At 54.3% G+C, this 25,451-nt stretch overlaps 1 protein-coding gene across 2 annotated transcripts; it reads left to right on the forward strand.

Annotated features, from left to right (window-relative positions):
- The first annotated feature begins 1,058 nt into the window (after positions 1-1,058).
- Positions 1,059-25,283, forward strand: Akap8l (A-kinase anchoring protein 8 like). 2 transcript variants are annotated; one of them, XM_042670697.1, is made up of 15 exons: positions 1,059-1,164; positions 9,335-9,409; positions 13,118-13,150; positions 13,333-13,390; positions 13,493-13,573; positions 15,065-15,518; positions 15,702-15,798; positions 16,017-16,084; positions 16,384-16,447; positions 17,327-17,435; positions 18,916-19,057; positions 19,143-19,248; positions 19,949-20,079; positions 24,613-24,708; positions 24,912-25,283. In XM_042670697.1, the coding sequence occupies exons 1-15, from the start codon at positions 1,152-1,154 to the stop codon at positions 25,224-25,226; spliced, it is 1,842 nt and encodes a 613-aa protein (XP_042526631.1). In that variant the 5' UTR covers positions 1,059-1,151; the 3' UTR covers positions 25,227-25,283. The 2 variants fall into 2 exon arrangements, with proteins under 2 accessions (XP_042526631.1, XP_042526630.1); XM_042670696.1 differs by having other exon boundaries at positions 13,333-13,573.
- The last annotated feature ends 168 nt before the right edge of the window (positions 25,284-25,451 follow it).

The following is a 25,451-nucleotide window of genomic DNA, read 5'->3' on the forward strand; positions in this document are numbered from 1 at the left end:
TGCTGGTTGGATTTGTGGCTCCAGTGGTAGAGTACCAGCCATAAGTGAGAAAGCCCAGGGAGCACCCCCTCCTTCAAGCCCTGAAACCTGTATTTAAAATAAATTTCCCAGGTGCTCAAACTTGCTATCCTGACAGCCTCTGGAAAAGCTGAAGAGTGTATCACCATGCTCAGATTTTTTTTTTTAATAGTCCCTTGTAAGTTTGCAAGAGCATTTTAGGTAATATATAATACAAAACAAACTTACCATATACATAGACTTACAACACAAACTTACCATATACATATACAAATTACTTTTTGTGTGGCAATGCTGGGGATATTACTAGAACATCACGTGTACCCACTGAGCTCACATCCAACTGACTGATCATTTCTTATTAAGAAAACATGCCAGCTGCCATCCTGTAATCCTAGCTACTCAGTCTGAGAAAGCAGCTGGGGCCTGGAAAATCCGGTAGGCTCCGTTTCTAAAACCACCAGCAAAAAGCAGGGCTTGAGGTGGCTCAAAGCAAGCCACCAAGCGAAGGCCTGAGGCCCTGAGTTCAAACCCTGGTTCCCCCCTCCCCGACTGGCTGGCTGCGTACATTAGTTCATGCAGTGTTTGCAAGTGAGCCCAGCAGTCTCGGCTTCCTCGTTCCAGCATTTGCTCGTTTTGCAGCTGGAGGTAAAGTGCAGAAACCTGGACCGGGTTGGCCGGGTCGCAGAACTCGGGGTGACCTGTGTCCTCGTCTCGGCTCCCTCTGGCGGGTCCCCAAGGCATTGTTAGTCCTGCTGGCTCACCGGGTTTGGGGATTGGGCCTCGGGCCTCCCCGTAGCGCCTAGCCCCACCCCCTTTATCTCTCCGCTGACTTTTCTCGCCCAATCAGCGCGGGTGTAGCATAACGGAAGGCGGGGAGGACAGGGCGGGAACCTCACGAGATTGGCAGCACACATAGCCACTTGTATGACGAGGCGGGCTCGATAGACAACGACGTAACCCAATAGCTGTGAAGTCCGTGACTCTCACTGGCCAATGCGGTCGGGAGGCGGGGCTGGAATGTGTGTAGGGGCGGGGGAGCCCAGGGATTGTTGCGGCTGTCGAGGCGTCAGACGCCGGAGCCTCCGCTGTCGTTCTCGGTGTAGCGTCCGGCCGTCCCCGCCGCCGCCGCCATGAGCTACACAGGTGGGCCGGGCCGGGCAGGGGTCGCGCTCTGAGTGTGGCTGGTTGGGGAGGGCAGGGCGGGTGCGGGCTGGGCCTGGCCGGGGCTTGTCCACCCGTCCCTGGGCGTCCGGGTCACTGCCGGCTGCGGTGACAAAATGGCGCCGCGGGCTGGTGGCCCGGGGGTCGCGCCCCGTAGGCCGCGGCGCCCTCGGCCCGCCGCGCTGGCGCCTGGGGGTTGGCGGGAGGGCTCGGGCTCCCGTCGCCGCGGGGCCCCGGGTTTGGGCACCTGGGGAAGTGCGGGGGGGTCCCCGCCTCATGTCAACAGACGCGGCTCGTGGGGTGTCCGCCTGGCCCTGCGTGGGGCCGGGGCAGGGCTCGCCGACGTCCCCTGACCTCAGAGCAGGGAGCGGCGGTGAGGGGAGGGCTCTGACCTCCGGGTGGGATCCTGCGGCCCCCTGAGGACCCAGCTCGAGCGAGGCGGGGCGAGGAGGGACTTGGATTTCCACACTCATCCGTGTCAGGGGCTGGGCAGACCGGGGCGAGCAGACCAGTGCGGCTGTATTCTGAGGGCCTGGGGCGGGGGGGGGGGGGGGGGGATCAGTGTTCTGTGGGGGTTGATCCATTAGAGAGAAGTCGTGGAGGCCTCTGGGAAGTGGTGAGGTTTAAAGCAAGAGATCCAAATAGAATTTGGAGAGAATAAAGATAGCCCGCTCTGCAGCAGCTTTTGGAGGAAAAAAACAAAAACAAAACCCCTGAGGCACGAATTGACTGTTGAGGGATCTGGGCTGAGAGAGAGGGAGGAAGGTGGGTGAGGAGAGAGGGGAGGGGGAAGGTACGCTAGTGTGATTGTGAATCATCCCTGGGTGAATTGCCAAGGCCGATTGGATTTGCTTTGGCTGTAACCAATGAAGCTCCTCCACCAGCTCAGCCCACTGGGCCTCCCCCCTTGGCTGGAGGTATTCAAGCTTGCATAGATGCTGTTGCCGGGTAACCTGCATTCTATTTCAGAATGTTCAAGACTGACAATGGAGCCCCACACTGGTGGCTCACGCCTGTAATCCTAGCTACTCAGGGAGGCTGAGATTTGAGGATTGCAGTTTGAAGCCAGCCCAGGGAAGGGAAGTCTGTGGGACACTTATTTCCAGTTAACCACCCAGAAAAAAAAAAAAAAGCTGGAAGATGAGGTATTGCTAAATTGGAAGAGCACCAGCCTTGAGTTTAAAAAAAAAAAAAATTGAGGGACAGTACCCAAGCCTGGAGTTCAAGGTTCGAGTCCCAGTACTGCCTCCCCCCCCCCCAAAAAAAAAAAAAAAAAAAAGACTTCAGAGCTCAAGCTCTGGGCTCCTCCATTGATCCCTTTATGTGCCAACCTTCCCTGCTCCAGCCCCCCTGGTCAAAAACTCCAGTTTTTCTAGCAGCTTTTCCTTATCCTGGTGGTTCTCAATCCAGGGCAAATTGACCTGCTTCTCAGCTCCCTCCTCAGGATATATAATAGTGGCAGGAGTCTCGCTTTAGTGTCTCTTCTGGGAGTGGGGGTAGGGGTCTAGTGGATACAGGCCTGGGATGCTGCTTAGCATCCTTCTGGGCCCACCAAGCCCCACCAAAGAACTCACTGGCCCCAAGCTTCAGTGCTGAGCTTGGACATCTGTGTTGAGTCCTGCTGTAGCATGCCTGGGTTCTAGACGAAAATTGGTAGGACTACTGTTAATGTCTTCTGAAATGAAGATGTAATTCCAAGTCCTCACCAGGAACTGAAGTATTTGTGAACTTATTTTGGTACTGGGTCTTGACGTCTGGGCCTAGATGCTGTTCCTACCTTTTCACTCAAGGCTAGCACTCTTACCACTTGAGCCACAGCTTCACTTCTGGCTTTTTGGTGGTTATTTGTAGAGTTAAGAATCTCACAGTTTTCTGCCCAGGCTGGTTCGCTTCTGACTGCTATCCTCAATTATGCGCTTCCTGAGTAGCTAGGATGATAGGCTTAGGCATCCAGAGCCCAGCAATTTCATAGTATTTAGAGACAATACTGCTGAGTGAACCCAAGGCTGGATGCTGTGGATATGTTTTTTGTTTTTTGTTTTTTGGGTCGGTCGTGGGGCTTCAACTCAGGGCCTGGGTGCTTCCTTCAGCTCTTCAGCTCAAGCACTCTACCACTTGAGCCACAGTGCCATGTTCATGGGAGGTAAGAGTCTCATGAACTTTCCTGCCCACTGGTTTTGAACCACAACCTCAGATCTCAGCCTCCTGAGTAGCTAGGATGACAGGCATGAGCCACTGGTGCCTGGCTTCTTCTTTTTTTTCTGTGCTGGTCCTGGGGCTTGAACTCAGGGCTTGGGCACTGTCATTGAGCTTCCTTTGCTCAAAGCTAGTGCTCTACTATTTGAGCTCAGTTCTACTTCTGGCTTTTTGGAAGTTAATTGGATCTAGGAGTCGTGGACATTCTTGCCTGGGCTGGCTTTGAACATGATCCTCAGATCTAAGCCTCTTGATTAGCTAAGATTACAGGCGTGAGCCACGAGCTCCCCACTCTGGGATATCTTTTTGTTGTTGTTGGTGGTGGTGGTCATGGGGCCTGAATTCTGGCCCTGGGCGCTGTCCCTGAGCTCTTCAGCTCAAGGCTAGCGCTCTACCACTTGAGTCACAGCACCACTTCCGTTTATGTGGTGTTGAGGAATCGAACCCAGGGCCTCATGCATGTGAGGCAAACGCTCTCCCACTGAGCCACCTTCCCAGCCCCTCTGCGGGGTATCTTTTTTTTTTGGTCTGGGCGTGGGGCCTGAACTCTGGGCCTGGGCACTGAGCTCTTCAGCTCAAGGCCAGTGCTCTACCACTTGAGCCACAGCGCCACTTCCAGCTTTTTTTTTCTTCTTATGTGGTGCTGAGGAATCGAACCCAGGGCCTCATGCATGCAAGGCAAGTGCTCTACCACTGAGCCACCTTCCCAGTCCTCTTTGGGGTATCTTAATAATGGAATATTTATTTTTATAGATGAGGAAACTGAATTAGAGGGATTGCTAATGGCCAAGCTTATATTTCAGCTCCAGATCTTGTGGGCTGTAATTCTGGATTTGCTGGGTCAAGCTAATGAGGTATAATGATTAGTTTTTCCTTGATGTTAATAAACTGAAAACCACAATAGCTTTATAATATGGTTCTTTCCAACCAGGAAGCCAGGAATGGGGTGTACTCTTATAATCCCATCACTCAGGAGGAAGAGGCCAGGGGAAATCCTATTTGAGGCCAGCTTGGATTAAATAGCAAGAACCTGTCTTAAAAATCAAAAACAGCGGGGGGCCTGCGGCTCACACTTGTAATCCCAGCTACTCAGGAAGCTGAGCTCTGAGGATCACAGTTCAAAGCCAGCCCAGGCAGGAAAGTCTGTGAGACTCTGATCTCCATTGAATCACCAGAAAATGGGAAGTGGCGCTGTGGCTCAAGTGATAGAGAGCTCGCCTTAAGCTGAAGAGCTGAGGGACAGCGCCCAGGCCCAGAGTTCAAGACCTGTGACCCCACCCCCCCACATACACAAAAGAACAAACAAATGCACTCATGGTACGCAGTAGACACCATGTTGAAAATGAAGTATACAATTTGTGGGTGGGGATGGGAGGGAAAAACTGGGAGCAAGCAAGGGGAGGGATGACATTGTCCCAAGAGAAAAGTATTCACTACGTGACTTATGGAATGGTCAACCCTCTGTTAAATCTAAAACAAAAAATGAAGCAGACTGGAGCTGAGGGTTTATTGCAGGGAGTATTTGCTTGTTACTTGTGAGAACCTGGGTTCAAATCACAGCACTGCAAGGGGGCGGGGGGAAGAAACAACACACAAGACTGCTAAGTTCTAAGGCATTTAAAATAATCTTTCAGGTAACTGCTTTAAGGATAAGTTTTGAGGCGAACATTGCTATTATTCTTTCACATAAATGATGATAAAGATAATGTATCTCATTGTTAATTGGTCTAGCTTTTGAACCCAGTTGCTTTATTTATACTTGGGAAAAGAGACTATCTCTAGCATCAAGGGGTAAAAGGAAAACAGCAGATAAAAATCTAGAATCTGGCCTTCAAACAAAGGTTCTGAAATGTTGCCAGTCTATTTATGGAAGCCGTTTTGCTCTCGCCCAGTGTCCGTCTCCGTGTAGGGAATGCACATTACTGTAGCTGCGCGTCTCTGGCTCGGGTTGCCTTTAGGATGTCAGTAGAAAGCTGGCCCGGTGCTGGCAGCCCCACCCTGGGGTGACTCAAACATCTGTGCCTGGCAGATTTGATGCTGGCTCTGGTTCTTTACCACAGGAGTCTCCCTGTGGGGTGGCAACATGGCTGGTTTCCCTCAGACTAATGCTAAACATCGCATGCCACCCCCCCCCCCCCAGCTCAGTGGCTACCCTGGTTGCTGTAGTACTCAGGAGAGAAGTGTCTTCCCAAGCCATCTCAGGCTGACCAGCACCTTTGTCCTGGCTCAGGTGGTCAGGGTTGGAGGCCACCTGACCCATTTCCAATGATCCTATTGTTCCTTCAAAGAAAAAGGAAAGAAAGAAGAAAACTAGAGATGGTTTTACTTTTTTTTTTTGGTGTGTGTAGGTGGGTCATGAGGCTTGAACTCTGGGCCTGGGTGCTTTCCTTGAGCTCTTCAGCTCAAGGTGAGCACTCTACCACTTGAGACACAGCACCACTTCCAGGTTTTCTGGTCATTTATTGGAGATAAGAGTCTCACGGACTTTCCTGCCTGGGCTGGCTTTGAACTGCGATCATCAGATCTCAGCCTCCTGAGTAGCTAGGATGACAGGTGTGTTTTGCTGTTTTGCATTTTTGAGCAAAAACAATGATAAAAGCCTGGGACTGGCAGTTCATGCCTGTCATCCTAGCTACTCAGGAGGCTGAGATCTGAGGACCATGGTTCAAAGCCAGCCCAGGCAGGAAAGTCCATGAGACTCATATTGCCAGTTAATCACCAAAAAGCCAGAAGTGGAACACCAGTCTTGGGAGAAAGAGCTAAGCAACAATTGCCTAGATCCTGAGTTCAAGTCCCAGTACTGGCAAAAACCCACAAAAACCCAAATGGACGGAGGCTCCCTCGAGGGGAGGGGGGCTGCACTGCAGAATCGATCCATGGTCTTGACCCTTTATTGAACCAACCAGGGTTTGTTTTTTTCACCTAGAGCAGATCAGGCTGGAAAATAGAACCAAGCAGAAGACGCTTTATGAATCAGATAAGAATTTATTCAAAATAGCTGCAAAGGGGAGAAGAAAGACCTGGCCCAGGAGTTGTTGTGGAACTGGATATTAATACAGGAAGGACCGAATAGAGAGAGCCATTGGATTCTGAGCTTCAGTAGATTTGCTGGGTGTTCTCTCCTCTGTTCTCCCCTTCCCCCAGGTATGGGAGGCTCCCTGTGAAGCTGCTGTACAGCCTCCTGAATGGCGAGGATTGCGGGCAGGCCTATGGTGCTGGCTTTTGCTATATCTTATGAGATGAAGTTAGCTGGCCAGCAAATATGAGAATGCCCACCTGAATGGGTGCTAATTGTTTTTGTTGTAAAGAACCTATTGGAGAGTCTGGGCTTTAATTTTCAGGGTAAGCTTAATTTTCAGGTCAAGGTACTACTAATGGAAAGTGGCAGATTTTGCCTCTCTGTCGGAATTCAGCGCCAAAGGCAAAATCATTTAAAAAAGTATTTTAAAATCTCAGGGTTGGGCCGGGAAGGTGGCTCAGTGGTGGAGCGCTTGCCTTGCATGCATGAGGCCCTGGGTTCAATTCCTCAGCATCACATAAACAGAAAAAGCCAGAAGTGGTGCTGTGGCTCAAGAGATAGAGCGCTAGCCTTGAGCTGAAGAGCTAAGGGACAGCACCCAGGCCAGAGTTCAAACCCCATGACCACCACCAACAATAAAATCTTGGGCTTCTACTGGGTGTGGATGGTTTACACCTGTCATCCTAGCTACTCAGGAGACTGGGATGTGAGGATCATTGTTTGAAGCCAGCCTGGGCAGAAAAGTCCACAAGACTCATCTCCAATTAACCAGCCAAAAGCCAGAAATGGAGCTGCAGTCAAGTGGTAGAGCACCATCCTCGAGCACAATAAGCTCAAAGACAGCAAGTAATTGAGTTCAAGCTCTAAGCCACACCCCACACCCCTCCCCCCACACCCCTAAATTAGATCTTAGACTTTGGTGTTAGTCTATTTTAAGCAGACTTTCTTTTTTTATTTTATTTTAGTTTTTGAGCTGGTCCTGAGTCTTGAACTCAGGGCCTATGTGTTGTCCTTGAGTTTTTGTGTTCTAGGTTAGTACTCTACCATTTGAGCCACAGCTCCACTTCTGGCTTTTCTTGGTGATTAATTGGAGATGAGAGTCTCACAGACTTTCCTGCCAGGGCTGGCTTTCCAAATGTGATCCTCCTATCTCAGCCTCCTTAGTAGCTATGATTACAGATGTGAGCCACTGGTTGGTACACAGCCTATAAGCAGTCTTAGAGGTCCAAATTTTCCATAGTTGAAAGAGGTTTATCTAAGTGGAAAAGCAGGTTGACAGAAGAGAGACAGCATCTTAGCTATCTGCAGATTGTGATCCCTCATCCCAATGCTTAGGACTCAGATTTCCAAGTTAGTTTTTTTTCTTCAGTATTTATATATAACTAAATGGGATGGCTCTGGGAGTGAGACCCATCTTTATGCATGAAATCCAAATTCGTTTCTTTTTTGTTGATTGCGGGGCTTGCACTCAGGATCTGGGGGCTGTCCCTGAGCCTCTTTTTGCTCAAGGCTAGACTCTACCACTTGAGCCACAGCACCACTTAGGGTTTTGAGTGGTTAATTGGAGACATGAGTCTCACTGGGACTTTTCTGCCTGGGCTGGCTTTGAACAGAGATCCTCAGTTCTCAGCCTGCTGAGCAGCTAGGATTACAGGTATGAGCCACCGGTGCCTGGTTACCTTGCACACGTAGCTTTCATAGCTTGAAGGAGCATTTTACATTTCAGATTGAAGCCATATGGTATACTACTTCTTATCTCCATATTAACATCCCAGCCCAAATAATTACGTTTAAGAAATAACTGAATGTAGCTCAGTGGTGGCACGCTTGCCTTGCTTGTGCAAGGTCCTGGGTTCAATCCCTAGAACAAAAAACAAGAGCAACCTCCCCCCCCAAACAAAACAAAACACAACAGAACAACCCTACCTTTTAATGGGAAACTATATGATAGAGTTTCTCTTTGGGTTGATACAAGGGGATGTAGAGTATTATCTGTGTTAACATTGTTTCAAAATGCACCTTCATCTTTGTTTCAATTGAAAGTAACTTCTCTGGCTGTTTTTCAGTTATTGTGGGGCTCATTTGTACTGGGTCTGGACCACTGGTACTGGGTGAGCTCAAGGTGAGCGCTCTATCACTATGCACCACAGCTCTACTTACAGTTTTCTGGTGGTTTATTGGAGATACGAATCTCACAGACTTCCCTGCCGGGCCTGGCTTTGAACCTCAATTCTCAGATCTCAGTCTCCTGAGTAGCTAGGATGACAGGCGTGAGCCACCAGTGTCTGCTGACAGTGATTTGTATATTCACTTACCCCATCCCCTCCACAAAATCATTTAGCCACTCCAGTGTAACAACTTAAATCATAGCCTTCCTTGTCAATGTAAATGTGTTGTGAAGATGGAAATAGAATGGAATCAAACTGAGTGTCTGTGGCTCAGCCGGTAAACTCAGCTACTCAGGAGGCTGAGATCTGAGGATCACAGTTCCAAGCCAACTCAGGCAGAAAAGTCTGTGAAACTTTTTATCCCCAGTTAACTAGCATAAAGCTGAAGGTAAAGCTGTGGCTCAAGTGGTAGAGTGCCAGTCTTGAGCAGAAAAGCTCAGGGACAGTGCCCAGGGCCTGAGTTCAAACCCTGGAGTATGACCCACAAAACCAACACACACACACATACACACACACACACACACGTACATGTGCACACACACACCCATACCCACACAAATTGAGCCCTTCTGGTGTAACAAGGTAAATGTTGCCCATCTGTCCATTGTTAAGTATGTAGTAGAGATCTAATTCAAATGTTGGATTGATCTAGAAGACCTGGGTAGTTTGCCAGCTGAGGGAGGGCCTGCTGGCCAGTACATACAAAGGGAGTCTTAGTCATTTTCCGGTGGCTTGCTTGGGGAGATTAACCACTTGTGCCTATGTTTAGGCTTTGTCCAGGGATCTGAAACTACTTTGCAGTCAACATACTCAGACACCAGTGCTCAGCCCACCTGTGATTATGGTAAGTGGGGGCCCTGGCGGGGGAGGGAGCTCTGCCTTCTAGATCTCCTGCAGTACTCCTATCATTTTGTCTTGCTTTTACTAACCATGAATGTTCATAAAATGGTCTGGTGGCTCATTTGAGATTTTTTTTTTTTTGGTCGGTTGTGGGGCTTGAATGTGGTGGCTCGTTTGAATAGCTAGGGCTTCCCCTGGGCCAGCCACAATAATGCTTTCTATCCCTCAAGACTAGCTCCTTCGGCCCTTTTTTCTTTGAGTGCCAGTCCTGGGGCTTGAACTCAGGGGCTGGGTGGTGTCCTGAGCACATGAGCCATAGCTCCACTTCTGGCCTTTTGGTGGTTAGAGATAAGAATCTTCAGTTTTCCTGTTCAGGATGGGTTCAAACCATGATCTTCAGATCTCAGCCTCCTGAGAAGTTAGGATTACAGGTGTGAGCCACTGGCACCTGGTGATACATATGTACACACACACATATATGTGTGTGTGTATATATATATATATACACATATTTTTTTGGGGGGGTCTGGTCATGGGGCCTGAACTCTGGGCCTGGGCGCTGTCCCTCAGCTCTTCAGCTCAAGGCTAGCGTTCTACCACTTGAGCCACAGCACCACTTCCGGCTTTTTTCTTTTTGCTGAGGAATCGAACCCAGGGCCTCAGGCATGCAAGGCAAGTGCTCTACTACTGAGCCACCTTCCCAGCCCCATATATATATATATATATTATATATATATTAATGTAGACCATTGTTTTAATGTTTCGCTTTCCCTTCTGGCTGACAGTACAAGGTAACAGTATTTATATACATTAAAAAAAAATGGGCCAGCCTAGATCTGACCATTTTAATATTTAATCTGTTGGCCTACCTGTTTTATGCTGTTGACTAATTTATAGGTGGATAGGATTGTGTGCCCTGCTTTATTTTGCTGGTTTAAGCATTTCCTCCTGCTGCACAAGGCCTAATAAATTAATGCCCACGTGCTGTCTTTCTCAGCAGGTAGGCCATTATCCTTAAATTTTGTCCTTAAATTATATTTTTGGCCTATAATTATTGCTTATTGTGATGATCTGCCATTGTCTTTCTTTCTATCAATTAATTAATTAACTTATTGTTGGTTGTGAGGCTTGAACTCTGGGCCTGGGCACTGTCCTTCAGCTCTTCAGCTCAGGACGAGCATTCTACTACTTGAACCACAGCACCACTTCCGGCCTTTTCTGTTTATGTGGTGCTGAGGAATTGAACCCAGGTCCTCATGCATGCAAGACAAGCGCTCTACTGTGGAGCCACCTTCCCAGCCCTCTTTTTATTTATTTATTTATTTATTTTTTTGCCGGTCGTGGGGCTTGAACTCTGGGCCTGGGCGCTGTCCCTCAGCTCTTCAGCTCAAGGCGAGCGCTCTACCACTTGAGCTACAGCGCCACTTCCGGTTTTCTGGTGGTTTATTGGAGATAGGAGTCTCACGGTCTTTCCTGCCCGGGCTGGCTTTGAACCACGATCCTCAGATCTCAGCCTCCTGAGTAGCTAGGATTACAGGCGTGAGCCACCAGCGCCCGGCTTTTTTTATTTTTTTGATGCCGTTCTGGAGCTAGAGCACAGAGCCTGGGCACCATGGCACTGTCCCTGAGCTTTTTGCTCAAGGCTAGCACTCTGCCCCCTTGGAGCCACAGCTTTATTTCTGGCTTCTTCTATCTTTGAACTGTGATCTTCATTTCTTAGCCTCCTGAGTAGCTGGGATTACAGGCATGACCTCTGGCACCTGGCTTTTTCCTTTCCTTTAAACAACTCTGTTCTTAAAATTCCTCTTGCCAACCATGACTTCATTTCCTCTAGGAGACAGAAGTGACTTGATGTTCTTTCAGAAGAGGCAGGTTTCTTGGAGTCCAAAATGCCAGCCTAGAAAGGCCTTCCTGGTGGGGGGGGGGGGGGGGAGGCAGTGCTCTCAGCTAGAGAGTGTCTCAGGGACTTAGGGCTTGCCAGCCAGGGAGTCCTGACTGCTGGGGGCAGCCCTGGCACAGGAGCCGCATGCCTGATCTTGAAGCATCAAGTGCTGTTGAGAGTCCATGCCCACCCTTCCTTCCCGTGCTTGCCCAGCCTGCTGTGGAAGCTGGGGTGACGAGGAACCGGCCCCACAAGCAGCACCTGAAGAGTCTGCCTGCACTGTCCTGTCCAGTCCTGTCTCCCTTCTGGATCCCAGTGTGCACCACTCCTGGTGTGCACAAGGCTGTGAGGCTGTGAGCCTGGGGTCTAGATAGTTGTTCCTGTGGGGGGGGGGGTTCTGATTGTGTGTGTGTGCGTGTGCGCTTTGTGTGTGTGTGTGTGTGTGTGTGTGTGTGAGTCAGTAATGAGACTTGGTGTTCTACCACCTAAACCACACTTCTATTGTCAGCTTTTTGGTAGTTAATTGGAAATAGTCTCATGGGATTCTCAGCCCAGGCTGGATTCAAACCCTGATCTCAGCTCTCAGCCTGCTGAGTAGCTGGGATTGCAGGTGTGTGCTTCAAAGCCCGTGTTGCACTGCTTTTCTCCTCTGGTTCTTACTGACTTTGGTCCCATGCCTGGAGGCGAGCGCATCGTGCATGTGTCTGCAGAGCAGACATGGTGTGGCACTGGAAGCAACCAGGAGTCTCACCAGAAATCCTGGGAGAAAGGGGTCCTTTATCCCCACGTGGTCCTCTGGGGAGGACCTGTGTCATGTCTGCGGTGCAGTTTCCACTTGGGCAGCACCTTGTTGGTTCTCAGCAGCCTTATTATCCGGAAGCAAGGAGCTCTTCCAGTATGTGGTGATCAAAGCCAGCCTGTGTTTACTTTCTGCTCCAGATCCTTCTATGACATCGCCCTGCACAGCATAGCGGGCACTTCAAAGCCACGTTGGCTTTCTCTGTGGAGGCAGACATTTGGAGGACCCCATGGTCCTTTCTCTGCTTCAGCTGGTTCAGGAGAGAGAATTGATGCCATGATTTCAGTGTGTACATAGACTCTGCCAGGGTTCTTGTATAAAGGCTGGTGTGTGTGCGTGTGTGTGTGTGTGTGTGTGCGCTAATACATACTGTTAGCCATTTTCCTCTTCTTTCTACTACTGTTTAGCCAGGGGTGGGCAGGTCATCTTATAACTGAATCTCCTCAAAGGGGGAATGTAGAAACTCAAATACCAGCTGCTCAGAGCTGGTCACCAGATCGGTGGCCTGCTGTGACTGTGTGGTGGCATTCCATGTGGGGGCATCTTTTTTTGTGAGTGTGTGCCAGTCCTGGGGTTTGAACTTAGACCGTTACGCTCTGGCTTCACTTTTTCACTGGAGATTGGCACTCTACCACTTGGAGCCACAGCTCCATTTCTGCTTTTTTTATGGGTCAATTCTGGGGCTTGAACTCAGGGCCTAGGTGCTGTCCCTGAGCTGTTTTTGCTCAACACTAGTGCTCTAGCACTTGAGTCACAGAACCACTTTTGGCTTTTGTTGTGGTTAATTGGAGATCAGACTCTCATGGACTTTCCTGTTGGTGGCTGGCTTTGAACACTGATCCTGAGAGCTCAGCCTCTTGTGTAGCTGGGATTACAGGCATGAGCCACTGCTGCCGACTGTGAGTGACATCTTAGTTATGGGAAGGTCAGGAGGCCATAGGCCATGGATTAGGTACTGAGAGAAGCTCAGTGAAACGCCGTGGTACTGAGAGGAATTGTGGGTCGAGCGGCTGCCTTTCTGCTTTTTGTAGGATATGGAACTTGGAACTCTGGGACAGACAGAGGCAAGTATCCCCGCGCCTGCTCTCCTCTGGTCTGCCACTGCCTGGCATCGCTGGGGGCTCTGGGTGTCCCTGTTGGGGAGATGCTTACTCCTTTTTGGGTAGCTAGAGTCCCCCAGTTTGTCTAGTGACAAAAGACACGTATTTCTTTGTCGGTGTAACGCCGTGTGCCTTTCCTCTCGCAGGCTACGAGAGCTATGGCTATGGCTACGGCTATGGCCAGGATAGCGCCACCAACTATGGGTATGGTATGGCCACGTCCCACTCCTGGGAAGTGTCCGGCTCTGACACAAATGCCAACCCCGGTGCCTCGGGTGGCGCCAGTGCCGATTCCGTTTTATCCAGAATTAACCAGCGCTTAGATGTGGTGCCGCACTTGGAGACTGACGTGATGCAAGGAAGCATGTACGGCTCTGGTGGGGAAAGGTGAGTGAGTGGAGGCCGCCTCGGGGCGGCGGGGGCGGGGCGGGGGCGGCTGGCGCCAGGGTGGGTCTGGCCTGGTGGTGCTCACAGCCCTGAGCACTGTGTCTGCTTCTGGGCCTCTCAGCACCCCGTGCTCGCACTGAGGTCCTCAGGCCTGTTATCCATGCCCCATGGCTGGCTTCTCAGCACACACAGCATGGCTCCCCAAAAGCAATGTGTCCAGATACCCCTCGCTTCCCAGAGAGGGCAGGACAGATTGGCACTGGTGTAGGGGTGGAACCAACCTTGGCAGGTTGGGCCGTTCCACACAAAGGGTGGCACCGATGTGGCATCTCCTAGCCACATTCAAGGGCCTTATTAATGGGAGTGGGTGGCTCACAGCTATAATCCCAGCTACTTAGGAGGCAGGAATAGGGAGGATCATGGTTCTGTGTATCTGTGTGTGTGTGTGTGTGTGTGTGTGTGTGTGTGTGTGTGTGTATGTATTAAATTTGGGGCTTGGGTACTGTCTTTTTTGCTTTTTTTTTTTTGATGCCAGGGTGAACTTAGGGCCTGAGCACTGTCTCTGAGCTTTTTTACCTCAAGGCTGGTGCTCTACCATTTGAACTGCAGCTCCTCTTCTGGCTTTTTGGTAGTTAATTAGAGATGAGACTCCCATGGACTAGCCTGCACTAGCTTCTAACCTCAATCCTCAGATTGTAGACATGAACCCCCAGATCCTGGTCCAGTTTTTTAAGACAGGGCCTAGCTCTGTTGCTCAGGCAGCTCTCCTGTTTGAGATTAGCTGAGAGCCCTGGTGTGGGCCTACACTGCAGCTGAATATAGGGTTTATAAACTTTGTTCTCACAGTGCTTTTTTGAGGGTTCCTGTAGTCATAGGGGATGAGGCTAGCATTGTTCCTGGGTGCTGTCCCTCAGCTCTTCAGCTCAAGGCACGTTTTCTATCACTTGAGCCATAGCACCACTTCCGGTTTTCTAATGGTTATTTGGAGATAAGGGTCTGATGGACTTTCCTGCCCAGGCTGGCTTTGAACTGTGATCCTCAGATCCTCAGATCTCAGCCTCTGTGGATTACAGGCTTGAGCCACCGGTGCCGGGCCTCCTGTGGGTTTTATCCACCACCATGGCTAAGCGTTCCTTGTGCTGGGTACTTGTCTCTACTTGAAGAGCAGCTCTGGGCACTGTGACTGGCTGTGGGATGGCCTTGTTTCTCCCAGAAACTGGCAGGAGTAGTGTCTCCCTGCCAAGCTGGGTCCTTGGTCAGGCCCTGGCTGGTGCAAGGCTACGTTCAAGCTTGGGGCAGTGGGTCGCCTATGAGAGGTCCTCCTTGATTCTGGACGCTGCACTTTGGCACTGCTGATCATTGAACCTCTGCAGCAGGGCCGGGGTGGGTGCTGGAGCCGGGCTTACTGCCCCAGGTCTGGGGGGAGCAGAGGGCAGAAGCGGTCGGCTGGCCTCTGGCTGGCCTCTGGCTGACGGACCCCTCCCTCTGCAGATATGACTCCTATGAGGCCTGTGACACGAGGGCCGTCCTGGGTGAGCGCGACCTCTACCGGTCGGGCTATGACTATGGCGACCTCGACCCTGAGATGGAAATGGCCTATGAGGGCCAGTATGACGCCTACCGCGACCAGTTCCGCATGCGTGGCGGCGACTCCTTCGGTCCGAGGGCTCAGGGCTGGGCCCGGGATGCCCGGAGCGGCCGGCCGATGGCCTCGGGCTATGGGCGCATGTGGGAAGACCCCATGGGGGCCCGGGGCCAGTGCATGCCAGGTGCCTCCCGGCTGCCCTCCCTCTTCTCCCAGAACATCATCCCCGAGTACGGCATGTTCCAGGGCATGCGCGGCGGGGGCGCCTTCCCGGGCGGCGCCCGCTTTGGCTTTGGCTTTGGCAATGGCATGAAGCAGATGAGGCGGACCTGGAAGACCTGGACCACGGCCGACTTCCGGGTGCGTTAGGCGGCGGGCCAGGGCTGACTCCCGGTGGGCGGAGCCTCCCGGTGGGCGGAGCCTCCCGGCGGGCGGAGCCTCCCGGCGGGCGGAGCCTCCCGGTGGGCGGGGCGCAGGCCCCTGTGGCCCCACGGGCGAGCGCATGGCCACCCCTCCTGACCGCCCGTCCTCCTTGTGGCCCAGACGAAAAAGAAGAAGCGAAAGCAGGGTGGCAGTCCTGAGGAGCCGGACAGCAAGGCCACCAGGACGGACTGCTCCGACAACAGCGATTCGGAGAACGGTGAGCGGAGGGCCCCGCCTGCCCCGCCTGTTCCCCCGGCCTGCCCCCCTCCCCGCCTGCCCCTCACCCCCCCCCCCTGCCCCTCACCCCCCGCCTGCCCCTCACCCTCCCCTGCCCCTCACCCCCCCCCGCCCCCCACCCCCGCCCCCCCGGCCTGCCCCCTGCTCTCCCCCCACCCTGCGGGACTCCGCCCTGAGTCGGCTCCTCTGCCTTTACAGACGAGGGCACCGAGGGGGAGGCCGCTGAGGGCACGGAAGGCACTGAACCCATGGAGAAAAGCTCTCGAGTAAGTGGCCCCTGGCCTCCCTCCCTGCTCCCTGCGGTGGGGCCCAGGAGGGCGGTGCCCTCGCCCGGGGCTTGGGGTGCCTTGGCTTGGGTAGCGGAGTGGGTGGGGGGGTAGGGGTAGGGGGCAGTGCCAGGAGGGGGGCAGACCACTCACCAGGGGCCTGCGTCCCTTGGGGGAAACGGGACCGTGAGCCCCTGCACGCCGGGTCCTGGGAGGAGGGAGGCTGCTGTCCTGGGCTGTCTTTAGAGACCTCGTCAACTGTCCGCCTTTTAAAGTGGGACTATCACATTGTGTGTTAGGAAGGAGAGGACGAGGAGGGAAAAGAGGATGGGAGAGAAGATGGCAAGGATGATTCAGAGAAGGGTGAGTCTTGCGGGGCTTCCTGGGTGCTGGGCCTGAGTACTGGGTGGGCGGGAGCCAGCCAAGGGCCGGGTTGAAGCGCTGTGTGGCCTGCTGGGGACATCCCTGTGGGACGGGGTGTGTGCTGGCAGGGGCTCTTCCTTCCCTGCTTCTCCCCCCACTCTGCTCCCCACATCTCAGGCAGAGCGTGTGGATGGTGGCAGTCCTGCCCAGCACCTTTGTGTACCTTCAGGTGGGGGCTGCAGGCAAAAGCGTGGGGGACCCCAGGCACGCCCCCCCCCCCCCCCCCGCCCCTTGGTCCCTCAGTAACACCCACTTCCGAGTCCTCAGTGGCTGGTGTCCGAGCTGGGACCCTTGGTGCAGTTTTTACGGCTCTGGTTTGCGTGTCCTCTCCCTTAGCGCCTCTCCAGCCCCTGTTGGGAGTCCGTGTCCCCCCACCTGAGTGATGAGCGCCAGCAGGTACCTAACAGTAAATCCAGCCTCAGCCCACTGTTGCCGCGGTGCCCGGTGGGGGGTGGGCAGGGCCACGTGTGCGGCCTCCCTGCATCCCGCCACACGCGCCAGTGTCCCTAGCAAGGTGGCCTCGTCTTTGCCTTCCAGGCCCCCCCTCCCCCAGAGCCCACTCTGCAGAGAGTGAGGGTGTCCTGGAGAGCGGAGGGCTCAGTGTGTAACCCCCCCCCCCGTCTCTGGGGGCCTAGGCCAAACCCATTTCTTGCCCAGTGCAGGGCACCCAACCGTGCTCGTGGCCTGCGGCCTCGCGTGGACAGCTGCTCTCAGATGGACCCTTGGAGTGGACGGCGGCGGGTGAAGCAGCCAGAGGCCGCAGGGCCCATCCTGAGCTGGCAGAGCCGCGCTGGTGACGGAGCCCTTCTGTTCCCACAGGAGCCCTGACCAGCCAGGATGAGAGCAGCCAGGCCAAGCGCAAGCTACAGGCTGCCAAGAAGAGCCAGGACAAGCAGAAGAAGCGGCAGCGTGACCGCATGGTGGAAAGGTAACCAGCGCCCCGTCCCTGTGGCTCTGTGTCGCTCCCGGGCTGCGCTCAGCACAGCAGGGCCATCTCTCTGCCATCGCGCCGCCCTCTGGCCTCTCTTGGCCAGCCTCTCTTGGCCAGCCTCTCTCGGCCAGCCTCTCTTAGCTGCTCAGCCCCGCTGGGGGCTGCATGGACCCTGCTTCCCACCAGGCCCTGCTCCCCAGGCCTACCTCGTCCCCTGCCCCTCTGGCCGCCTTGCGACTGCTGGTATCTGTGGCCCGAAACCCGACACGGCTCGGCACCCTTGCCCAGAAGCTACGGCGCTCGGTCACTCACGGGGGGCCTGATGCCCCCGAGGGAGGGGGCCAGCTCGTCAGAGACTCAAGGTCCAAGGCGCCTGTGTCACCCCAACTTTAGCTGCCGGGAGGCCGCCGCCGTGCCCAGGAGAGATGGCAGCAGCAGCTGTGGGCTGCGGCGCCTTGGGCCTGCCGCGCGCGCGCTGCCAGCCGGGCCGTCTGCGGCCGAGCGAGCCCTCCGTGCGCCTTGGTGTCGGGTCTGTCTGCCCTCAGGGCTCCCGCACTGGCGATTGCCTCCTCTTCCTCTTCCTCCTCCTCCTCCTCCGCCTCAGACTCTTGCTCTTGTTGGACCTTCCTCAGCCTCGCCGGCGCCCGGCCCCTGGGCTCTTCAGACAAAGCTGACCCCGTGGCCCAGATAAGGACGTCCGGCAGAGGTAGGGACCCGTCCCGAGGCCTCGGTGGCGGTGGCAGCTGGCCTCCTCCGCCCCTTGTCATGGCGGCCTGCTCCAGCCCAGGCCCTAGACCCCGGGCTTCTGCTGTGGACACCAGGCCCAGACGAGAGCACCTCGCCCGCTCACTCCAGGCTGCCCCCTGGCAGGCCGGGCCGGCGCCCTCCTGCCAGCTCAGACTGGTCTCTTCTTGGAAGAGGAAGATGAGGCGGCAGGTGCCCAGGCCTGCTCGTCTCCCGTCCCTCCCGACACCACCCCCCAAGCGTTCCGAGCAGAGGATGGGCTGGGCCTTTGAGTCCCACAGACCCGAGAAAGGAAGATGGCAGCACCTATTCGGGCCCTGCCTCGGGACTGCGTTCTTCACTCTGCACGCCAGGGCCTCCATCCTTCCTTCCTTCCTTCCTTCCTTCTGGCCCCCCCCTGAGCTGGGCCAAGTGCGCAAGCTCGGCCTCAGTAGAGACCCTCCAGCAACCTTCCAGCGACTCCTTGGCCTGTTGCAGCTGCTGCTGCCTGGGGCTTCGGCCTCCTGCCCGTGGGAAGCAAGAGCAAGAGCTCCTCCCCTGCCCCCTCCATTGCCGTAACCGCAGCCTCCGGCCCTTTCTGCTCCCCACCCTCCAGGTCCCAGCTGGGACTACTGTCACCCAGAGGTCCAGGAGCAGGCCTGTGTTTCAGGCCTGCAGTTGGGTTGGGTGAAGCGACGGCGCCGTCCCCTGAGACCCTGTGTTGCCTCAGCCTCCCGTCTCCCTCCCGTGGCAGGATCCAGTTCGTGTGCTCTCTTTGCAAATACCGGACCTTCTACGAGGATGAGATGGCCAGCCACCTGGACAGCAAGTTCCACAAGGAGCACTTTAAGTATGTGGGCACCAAGCTGCCCAAGCAGACGGCCGACTTCCTGCAGGTGAGTCGTGGCTGTGGTCGGTCCGTCCGTCGCTCCAGGGCCCTGGGGACGCAGGGCAGCGCGTGACCTTGTGTGTCCCCTGCAGGAGTACGTCACCAACAAAACCAAGAAGACAGAGGAGCTCCGAAAAACCGTGGAGGATCTTGATGGTCTGATCCAACAGATCTATCGGGACCAGGACCTGACCCAAGGTGAGGCGGTTCCCGGCTGGCGCCAGGCAGGGCCGCCGCTGCCCACCCTGCTCTGCTGCTCTGCTGCTCTGTGGAGGGCTCTGGCACGCCTCCTGTTCCTGGCCACAGGCCGGAGTAGAAGGGTCAGGGTGAGCTGAAGGATTGGTCTAATGCACCTGTGCAGATCTATGCAGATCCCAGGACTTGAACGCAGGGCCTGATCCTAGGGCTTGAACTTAGGGCCTGGGCACTGTCCCTGAACTTTCTTGCTCAGGGTTAGTGCTCCACCACTTCAGCCATAGCTTCAGTTCTGTTTTTTTGTTGGCTTATTGGAGATAAGGGTCTCGTGGACTTTCCTGCCTGGGCTGGCTTCAAACCATGTGCTATCCTCAAATCTGAGCCTCCTGAATAGCTAGGATTACAGGTGTGAGCCACCAGCCTTCAGCCCCTTAGTTTTTTGACTCAAGGCTAGTGTTCTACCACTTGGGCCACAGCTCTACTTTGGGCTCTTTGGAGGTTAATTGAAGATAAGAGACTCATGGATTTTTCCTGCCCAGACTGGCTTTGATCCTCAATCCTCTCAGCCTCCTGAGTAGCTAAGATGATAATTTTGAGCCACTGGTGCCCAGCTTTGGTCTGATTGGTTTCTTTTTCCTAAACTTGGGTGTGTGTAGCACCTGGGAGGAGGGCTGACTCCCTCTCCTCCTGCTCCTCCCTCCAGAGATCGCCATGGAGCACTTTGTGAGGAAAGTGGAGGCCGCCCACTGTGCGGCCTGCGATCTCTTCATCCCCATGCAGTTCGGGATCATCCAGAAGCACCTCAAGACCATGGATCACAACCGGAACCGCAGGGTGAGTGGCTGCAGGGTCCTCCCCCTTCCCTCCCCTCCTGTGGGAGCCAGTGCAGCCAGGGTAACTTCAGAGAGAGGGCTAAAGAGACGGGGAGCTGGACTGACTTAAAGATCAGATCAGTGTGCCGTGTGCTTAGAAGCCAGTGGCTAGATGGGTTTGCCACTGAGAGGTTTGCAGTGCAGATGCTGTTGGCGGGTGTCGATGTCACACTAGGGCCTCCGGCGCCTGCGGAGGGAGGTAGGCCACTGCTGGGAATGGAGAGGAGGAGTGCTGGCGTGGGCCAGGAACTGTGGATGTGGCCTGGCGCTGGGGTCTGGCTCTGGTATCGGAGTGGAATTGGCGCTAACATTGTGGAGGAGAGCCAGGCATGGTGCAGCGTTCCTGAAATCCCAGCACTTGGGAAGCTGAGGCAGGAGGAGCTGGAGTTTGAGGCCTGCCTGAGCCACATAGTGAGGCCCTGTCTCATGCTAACAAAATGGAGTGAGCAAGAGGAACATGGGGGTGAGGCCAGTGCTGGCCTGGAGGTCACTGTGAGGAGGGGGCGAAGGACTGGACGGGGATGGGAGACAGCCCGGCTCAGGCCTGGGGCAAAGAGCGGCTTGGCCATCAGCCAAAGAAACCCATCTGAGAGGGAAGGAGCAAGGAGGAGCTCACACGGAGTTAGAACTACCGTGATGGAAAATACCCAGGAACGTCTGCAGTAGTTGCTTTACAGAGGGTTTTTTTTCTTAAACTACAGTTTAAAAACTATCAGAGTCTAAAAATGAATAAAGCTTCTAGTCGCTGTATTAGCAACAGCTTTACTGAGATATAATAGTACTCTATAATTGTCCCATTTCAAGATGGACACACTCTCGTGTTTTTTAGTTGATAACAGAGTTTTGCAGCCATCTTCTGAGTCCTAAGAATGACCTTAGAAAGAAATCTGTACCCTGTTTAGCTGTCACCCACCTGCGGCCCCAGCCTCCAATCCGCCATCCACTCCCTCCCTCCTTCCCTCCTTCTCTCATTTTTCTTGGTTCTTGGGATTGAACTCAGAGCCTTGTTTATGCTACTTGGGCCATGTCCCCAATCCTTTTGCTTTTGGTTTATTTTTCAGATAGGGTCTTACACCAACTTTCTCCAAGTTGGCCTCAGTCCACAATCCTTCCTAAATCTCTTGTGTGGCTGGGACTGCAGGTGTGAACTACCATGCCCACACCTTTGGTTTTTTTTTTCCTTTTTGCCAGTCCTGACGCTTGAACTCAGGGCCTGGGCACTGTCCTTGAGCTCCTTTTGCTCAAGGGCAGCACTCTCTCACTTGAACTTTAGTGCCACTTCTGGCTTTTTCTGTGATTTAATTGGAGGTAAGAGTTTCATGGACTTTCTTAACAGGCTAGCTTTGAAACAGGATCCTCAGATCTCAGCTTCCTGAGTAGCTAGGATTTACTGGTATGAACTACCTGCCCCCCAACCCCCTCAACTACCTTCTTTTTTGTTTTTTTTTTTGTCAGTCATGGGGCTTGAAATCTGGGCCTGGGTGCTGTCCCTCAGCTCTTCAGCTCAAGGTGAGCGCTCTACCACTTGAGCCACAGCGCCACTTCCGGTTTTCTAGCGGTTAATTGGAGATAGGAGTCTCACGGTCTTTCCTGCCTGGGCTGACTTTGAGCCTCAGTCCTGAGATCTTAGCCTCCTGAGTAGCTAGGATGACAGGCATGAGCCACCTGCACCCAGCTACCTTTTCTTTTTTAAAGAACTGGAACTCGAACACAGGGCTTCTAGCTTATTTATTTATTTTTATTTTTTGTTGATTTTGGGGCCTGAACTCTGGGCCTGGGTGCTGTCCATCAGCTCTTCAGCTCAAGGCTAGCTAGTGCTCTACCATTTGAACCACAGCACCATTTCTGGCTTTTTCTGCTTATGTGTTGCTGAGGAATGAACCCAGGGCCTCGTGCATGCAAGGCAAGCGCTCTACCACTGAGCCATCTTGCTAACTCTTTACCTTGAACTGTGATCCACCTGTCGCCACTCCCAAGTAGCCAGGCAAGATTAGCAGGCATGTAGCACCACTCTAAGCTTCTTCAAATACTTCTCTCCTGTTTCTTTCGTAATGGAAGCTACATTTGTAATTTTGTGTAACGGGAATCACACAAATGTTGGGCTCCTTCTATACCCACCATTTTGTGTGTGTGTGTGTGTGTGTGTGTGTGTATGTATGCGCGCGCGCACCCACCCACCCACCCACCCACCAGTATTGCGATTTGAATTCTAGGCCTCCTGCAGCTTTCCGGTACTCTACCACTTGAGCCATGCCACCAGTCTAGCATTTCGCTGGTTAATTGGAGTTGGAGTCTCATAGACTCTCCTGCCCCAGCTGGCTTTTAATCATGATCCTTCAGGTCTCAGCCTCCTATGTAGCTTGGATTATAGGCGTGAGCCACTGCTGTTGGCTCCTCCATTGTTCTGAGAGTCACTGGCCTTTCTTGGGGGTGAAGGCAATCCCTTTGGATAGTTGCTAGCTCACTGTCATAAGCCCACAGGATCTCTGCACCCAGGCTCTGGAGATGCTCTTCTCTGAAAGAAGACAGATAGGGGAAGATGTGTGGGCTGTATATAGTCTCCCTTTGTGGGCTGTCTGGGCTCTCTTATTCCCAGAATGCTATGCCTGGAGGGGGGGGGGGAGGGGGGAGGAACGGTGGTGGTGGGGACTTTGTATGGACAAAAGGAAAGATTTGTCATCTCTCAGTTGTACTTGCCCAGAGGTTAGCTTCAGCAGCTGGTAGCTGGATGAGAAATAGCACATCCTCTTCCTCCTGGGAGGAAGCTTCAGCTCCAGGGTGGGCGTGGGGGCCTGGGAGTGGGGGTGGGTTGTGTTCTTGGGCCTATTCCTCATGGGAAGTTTTATCCCACTGAACTGGAAGGCAGGATTGTGTTTCAAATACAAATATTTCTGTTCTTACTGGCTTTTATAGTAACTTTTCTGTTTGCTATGTTTTCTTTGGGACATTTCCAAAGATTTTAATTTTGTTCTTGCTGCTGATCTGTTCTGCAGTGCTGTAGTTTGAACTCAGGACCTTCTCCTTGCTAGGCTGGCACTCTACCCCTTGAGCTATGCCTTCATCCTGGCATTTTGCTGATTCAATCTTCCTGGGCTGGCTTTGAACCTTGATCCTTTAGGTCTCAGCTTCTGGAGTAGCTAGAACTATCCGCAGGAGCCATTGGCGCCTGGCTGCCTTGTTTTTGCGATGGGGTCACTGTGGCCTCAGCTGGCTGGAACTCTTGCCATCCTCCTGCCTTCGCCTCCAGGGTGCTAGAAAGATCACTGGCTTTGCTTTTTGGGGTTTGAACTCAGGGCCTTGGTCTTGCTGTGCGGTTACTCTACCAGCTTGCAGAGCTCTTTGTGTCTGTGCAGATAGAGGAAGCATGAGTTGCTTTTCTGCATTGGTGTTTTTTTTTGTTGTTGTTGTTTTTATTTCAGAGTAACTGGAAAAGCTATTTGGTTAGAGTTCAAAAGCACCAACCTGTGAAAGTTTTTATTTTTGGTGTGTGGCAAGTCTGGAGGCAATTGTCTGGGTACACCTCGGCCCCTAGAAAGGAGGATAATAGGTAGACCAGCTGAGCTTTCTCCAAGGATCAGGGTGTCTTCCGACTGTGTCTTCAGCTTGTCAGCAGCTTGCGTGCCATGCTGGCTGTTTTCTACACTGTGACTTTACTGTGTGAATAATACAGTCTCTCTGGGAAAAGCAGAGGCTAGTGCATGGCCTTTGCGACATGGAAAGCCATTTCTTGGGAGCTCAGGGTCCAGCAAAAACAGCTTCGTCCTCACCTTCCTTTTCATCAACGGGAAGTGATTACAACACTGAAGAAATGCTATGCTATGCTGGGGTAAATCTTTACCAACAAGACAACCCAGATGTGGCGGTGTACTTCTAAAACCCCAGCACGCAAAACGCTGGCTGAGGTGGGGCAGTCAGAGTTCCAGGCCAGCCGAGGCTGTGTAGTGAGGGAGGCCCCCCCTCCCCCCAAGACTCAGCGGGGAGTGCAGACTGTCAAATCCTCTTCCTTTTGTGTGTGCGCTGGTCCTGGGGCTTGAACTCAAGGGCTTGGGCGCTGTCCTTGAGCTTTTCACTCAAGGCCAGTGCTCTCCACTTGAGCCACAGCTCCACTTCTGGGTTTTTGTTGGTTCACTGGAGGTAAGAGTCTGCCTGCCAGGGCTCCATTCTCAGATCTCAGTCTTGTGAGTAGCTAGGCTGACAGGCAGGAGCCACCCATGCCGGGCTCACCGGTGAGTTCTGTGTAAGTCAGTGGGCTTCCTGCGATTCGGGAGTAGAGACGCAGGCGTCTAGAAGCAGTGACATTAGTGAGTATGGTGGGGAGGACAGTGCATGGAGAGAAGCTCGTCCCAGTCAGGAGTCCATGCTTGCAGACTGCCAGAGGAGGGGGCTGAGACCGGGCTCTGCAGCGGGGCTGGGGGCGGGTGAGGGCGGCCGGGCTGGCGGGGGCTGCCCCGCTGCCCCGGCCTCTCCAGCCCGCCCGCCCGCCGCCCCCCCGCAGCTCATGATGGAGCAGTCCAAGAAGTCCTCGCTCATGGTGGCGCGCAGCATCCTCAACAACAAGCTCATCAGCAAGAAGCTGGAGCGCTATCTCAAGGTGAGGCCGAGACACGTGTGTGCGTGTGTGACTGTGCGCGTGCGCGCACGCGCGGACCCCGGCTTGGGCCGAAGGGCTGGTCTCTACGTGAGCCACAGCTCTGTTTAACCGGACCTTCGGGCCTCGCGCCGGGGTCCTCGGACCTCAGCCTCCGGGTCCGGCCCCTGGCCGCCCCTCAGCGCTGCCCCCCGCCCCCCCCGCAGGGCGAGAACCCCTTCACCGACAGCCCGGAGGAGGAGAAGGAGCAGGACGAGGCCGAGGGCGGCGCCCTGGACGAGGGGGCTCCCGGCGACGCCTGCGCGGCCGCGGCGGGGGCGGAGGGCCTGCCGGCGCCGCCCCCGGTGCCCCCGGAGCCGGCCCCGGGCGCCGCGTCCCCGCCGCCGCCGCCGCCGCCGCCCCCCGAGGAGGAGGAGGAGGGCGCTGTGCCCCTGCTGGGCGGGGCGCTGCAGCGCCAGATCCGCGGCATCCCGGGTCTCGACGTGGAAGACGACGAGGAGGGTGGCGGGGGCGCCCCGTAACCCGGACCCCGGGCGGCCGAGGCCGGAAGCCGAGCCTAATAAAGTTCTCCCGCCCCAGCTCCGCCTTGTGTGGTCCGTGGGCGGCGCGGCGCGGCGAGGCCGGGCGGGGAGCGCGTAGAGCGCAGCGCTGCGCCTGCGCACTGGGCAGGCCCGGGCGGGCCCGCGAGCCCGCTCGGCGGCACCACGGCTCGACCACAACTCCCGAGATGCCGTGGGCGCCCGGCC

This window comes from Dipodomys spectabilis, unplaced genomic scaffold, assembly GCF_019054845.1.
Source record: "Dipodomys spectabilis isolate Male_0828 unplaced genomic scaffold, ASM1905484v1 ptg000573l, whole genome shotgun sequence".
Lineage (NCBI taxonomy): Eukaryota > Metazoa > Chordata > Mammalia > Rodentia > Heteromyidae > Dipodomys > Dipodomys spectabilis.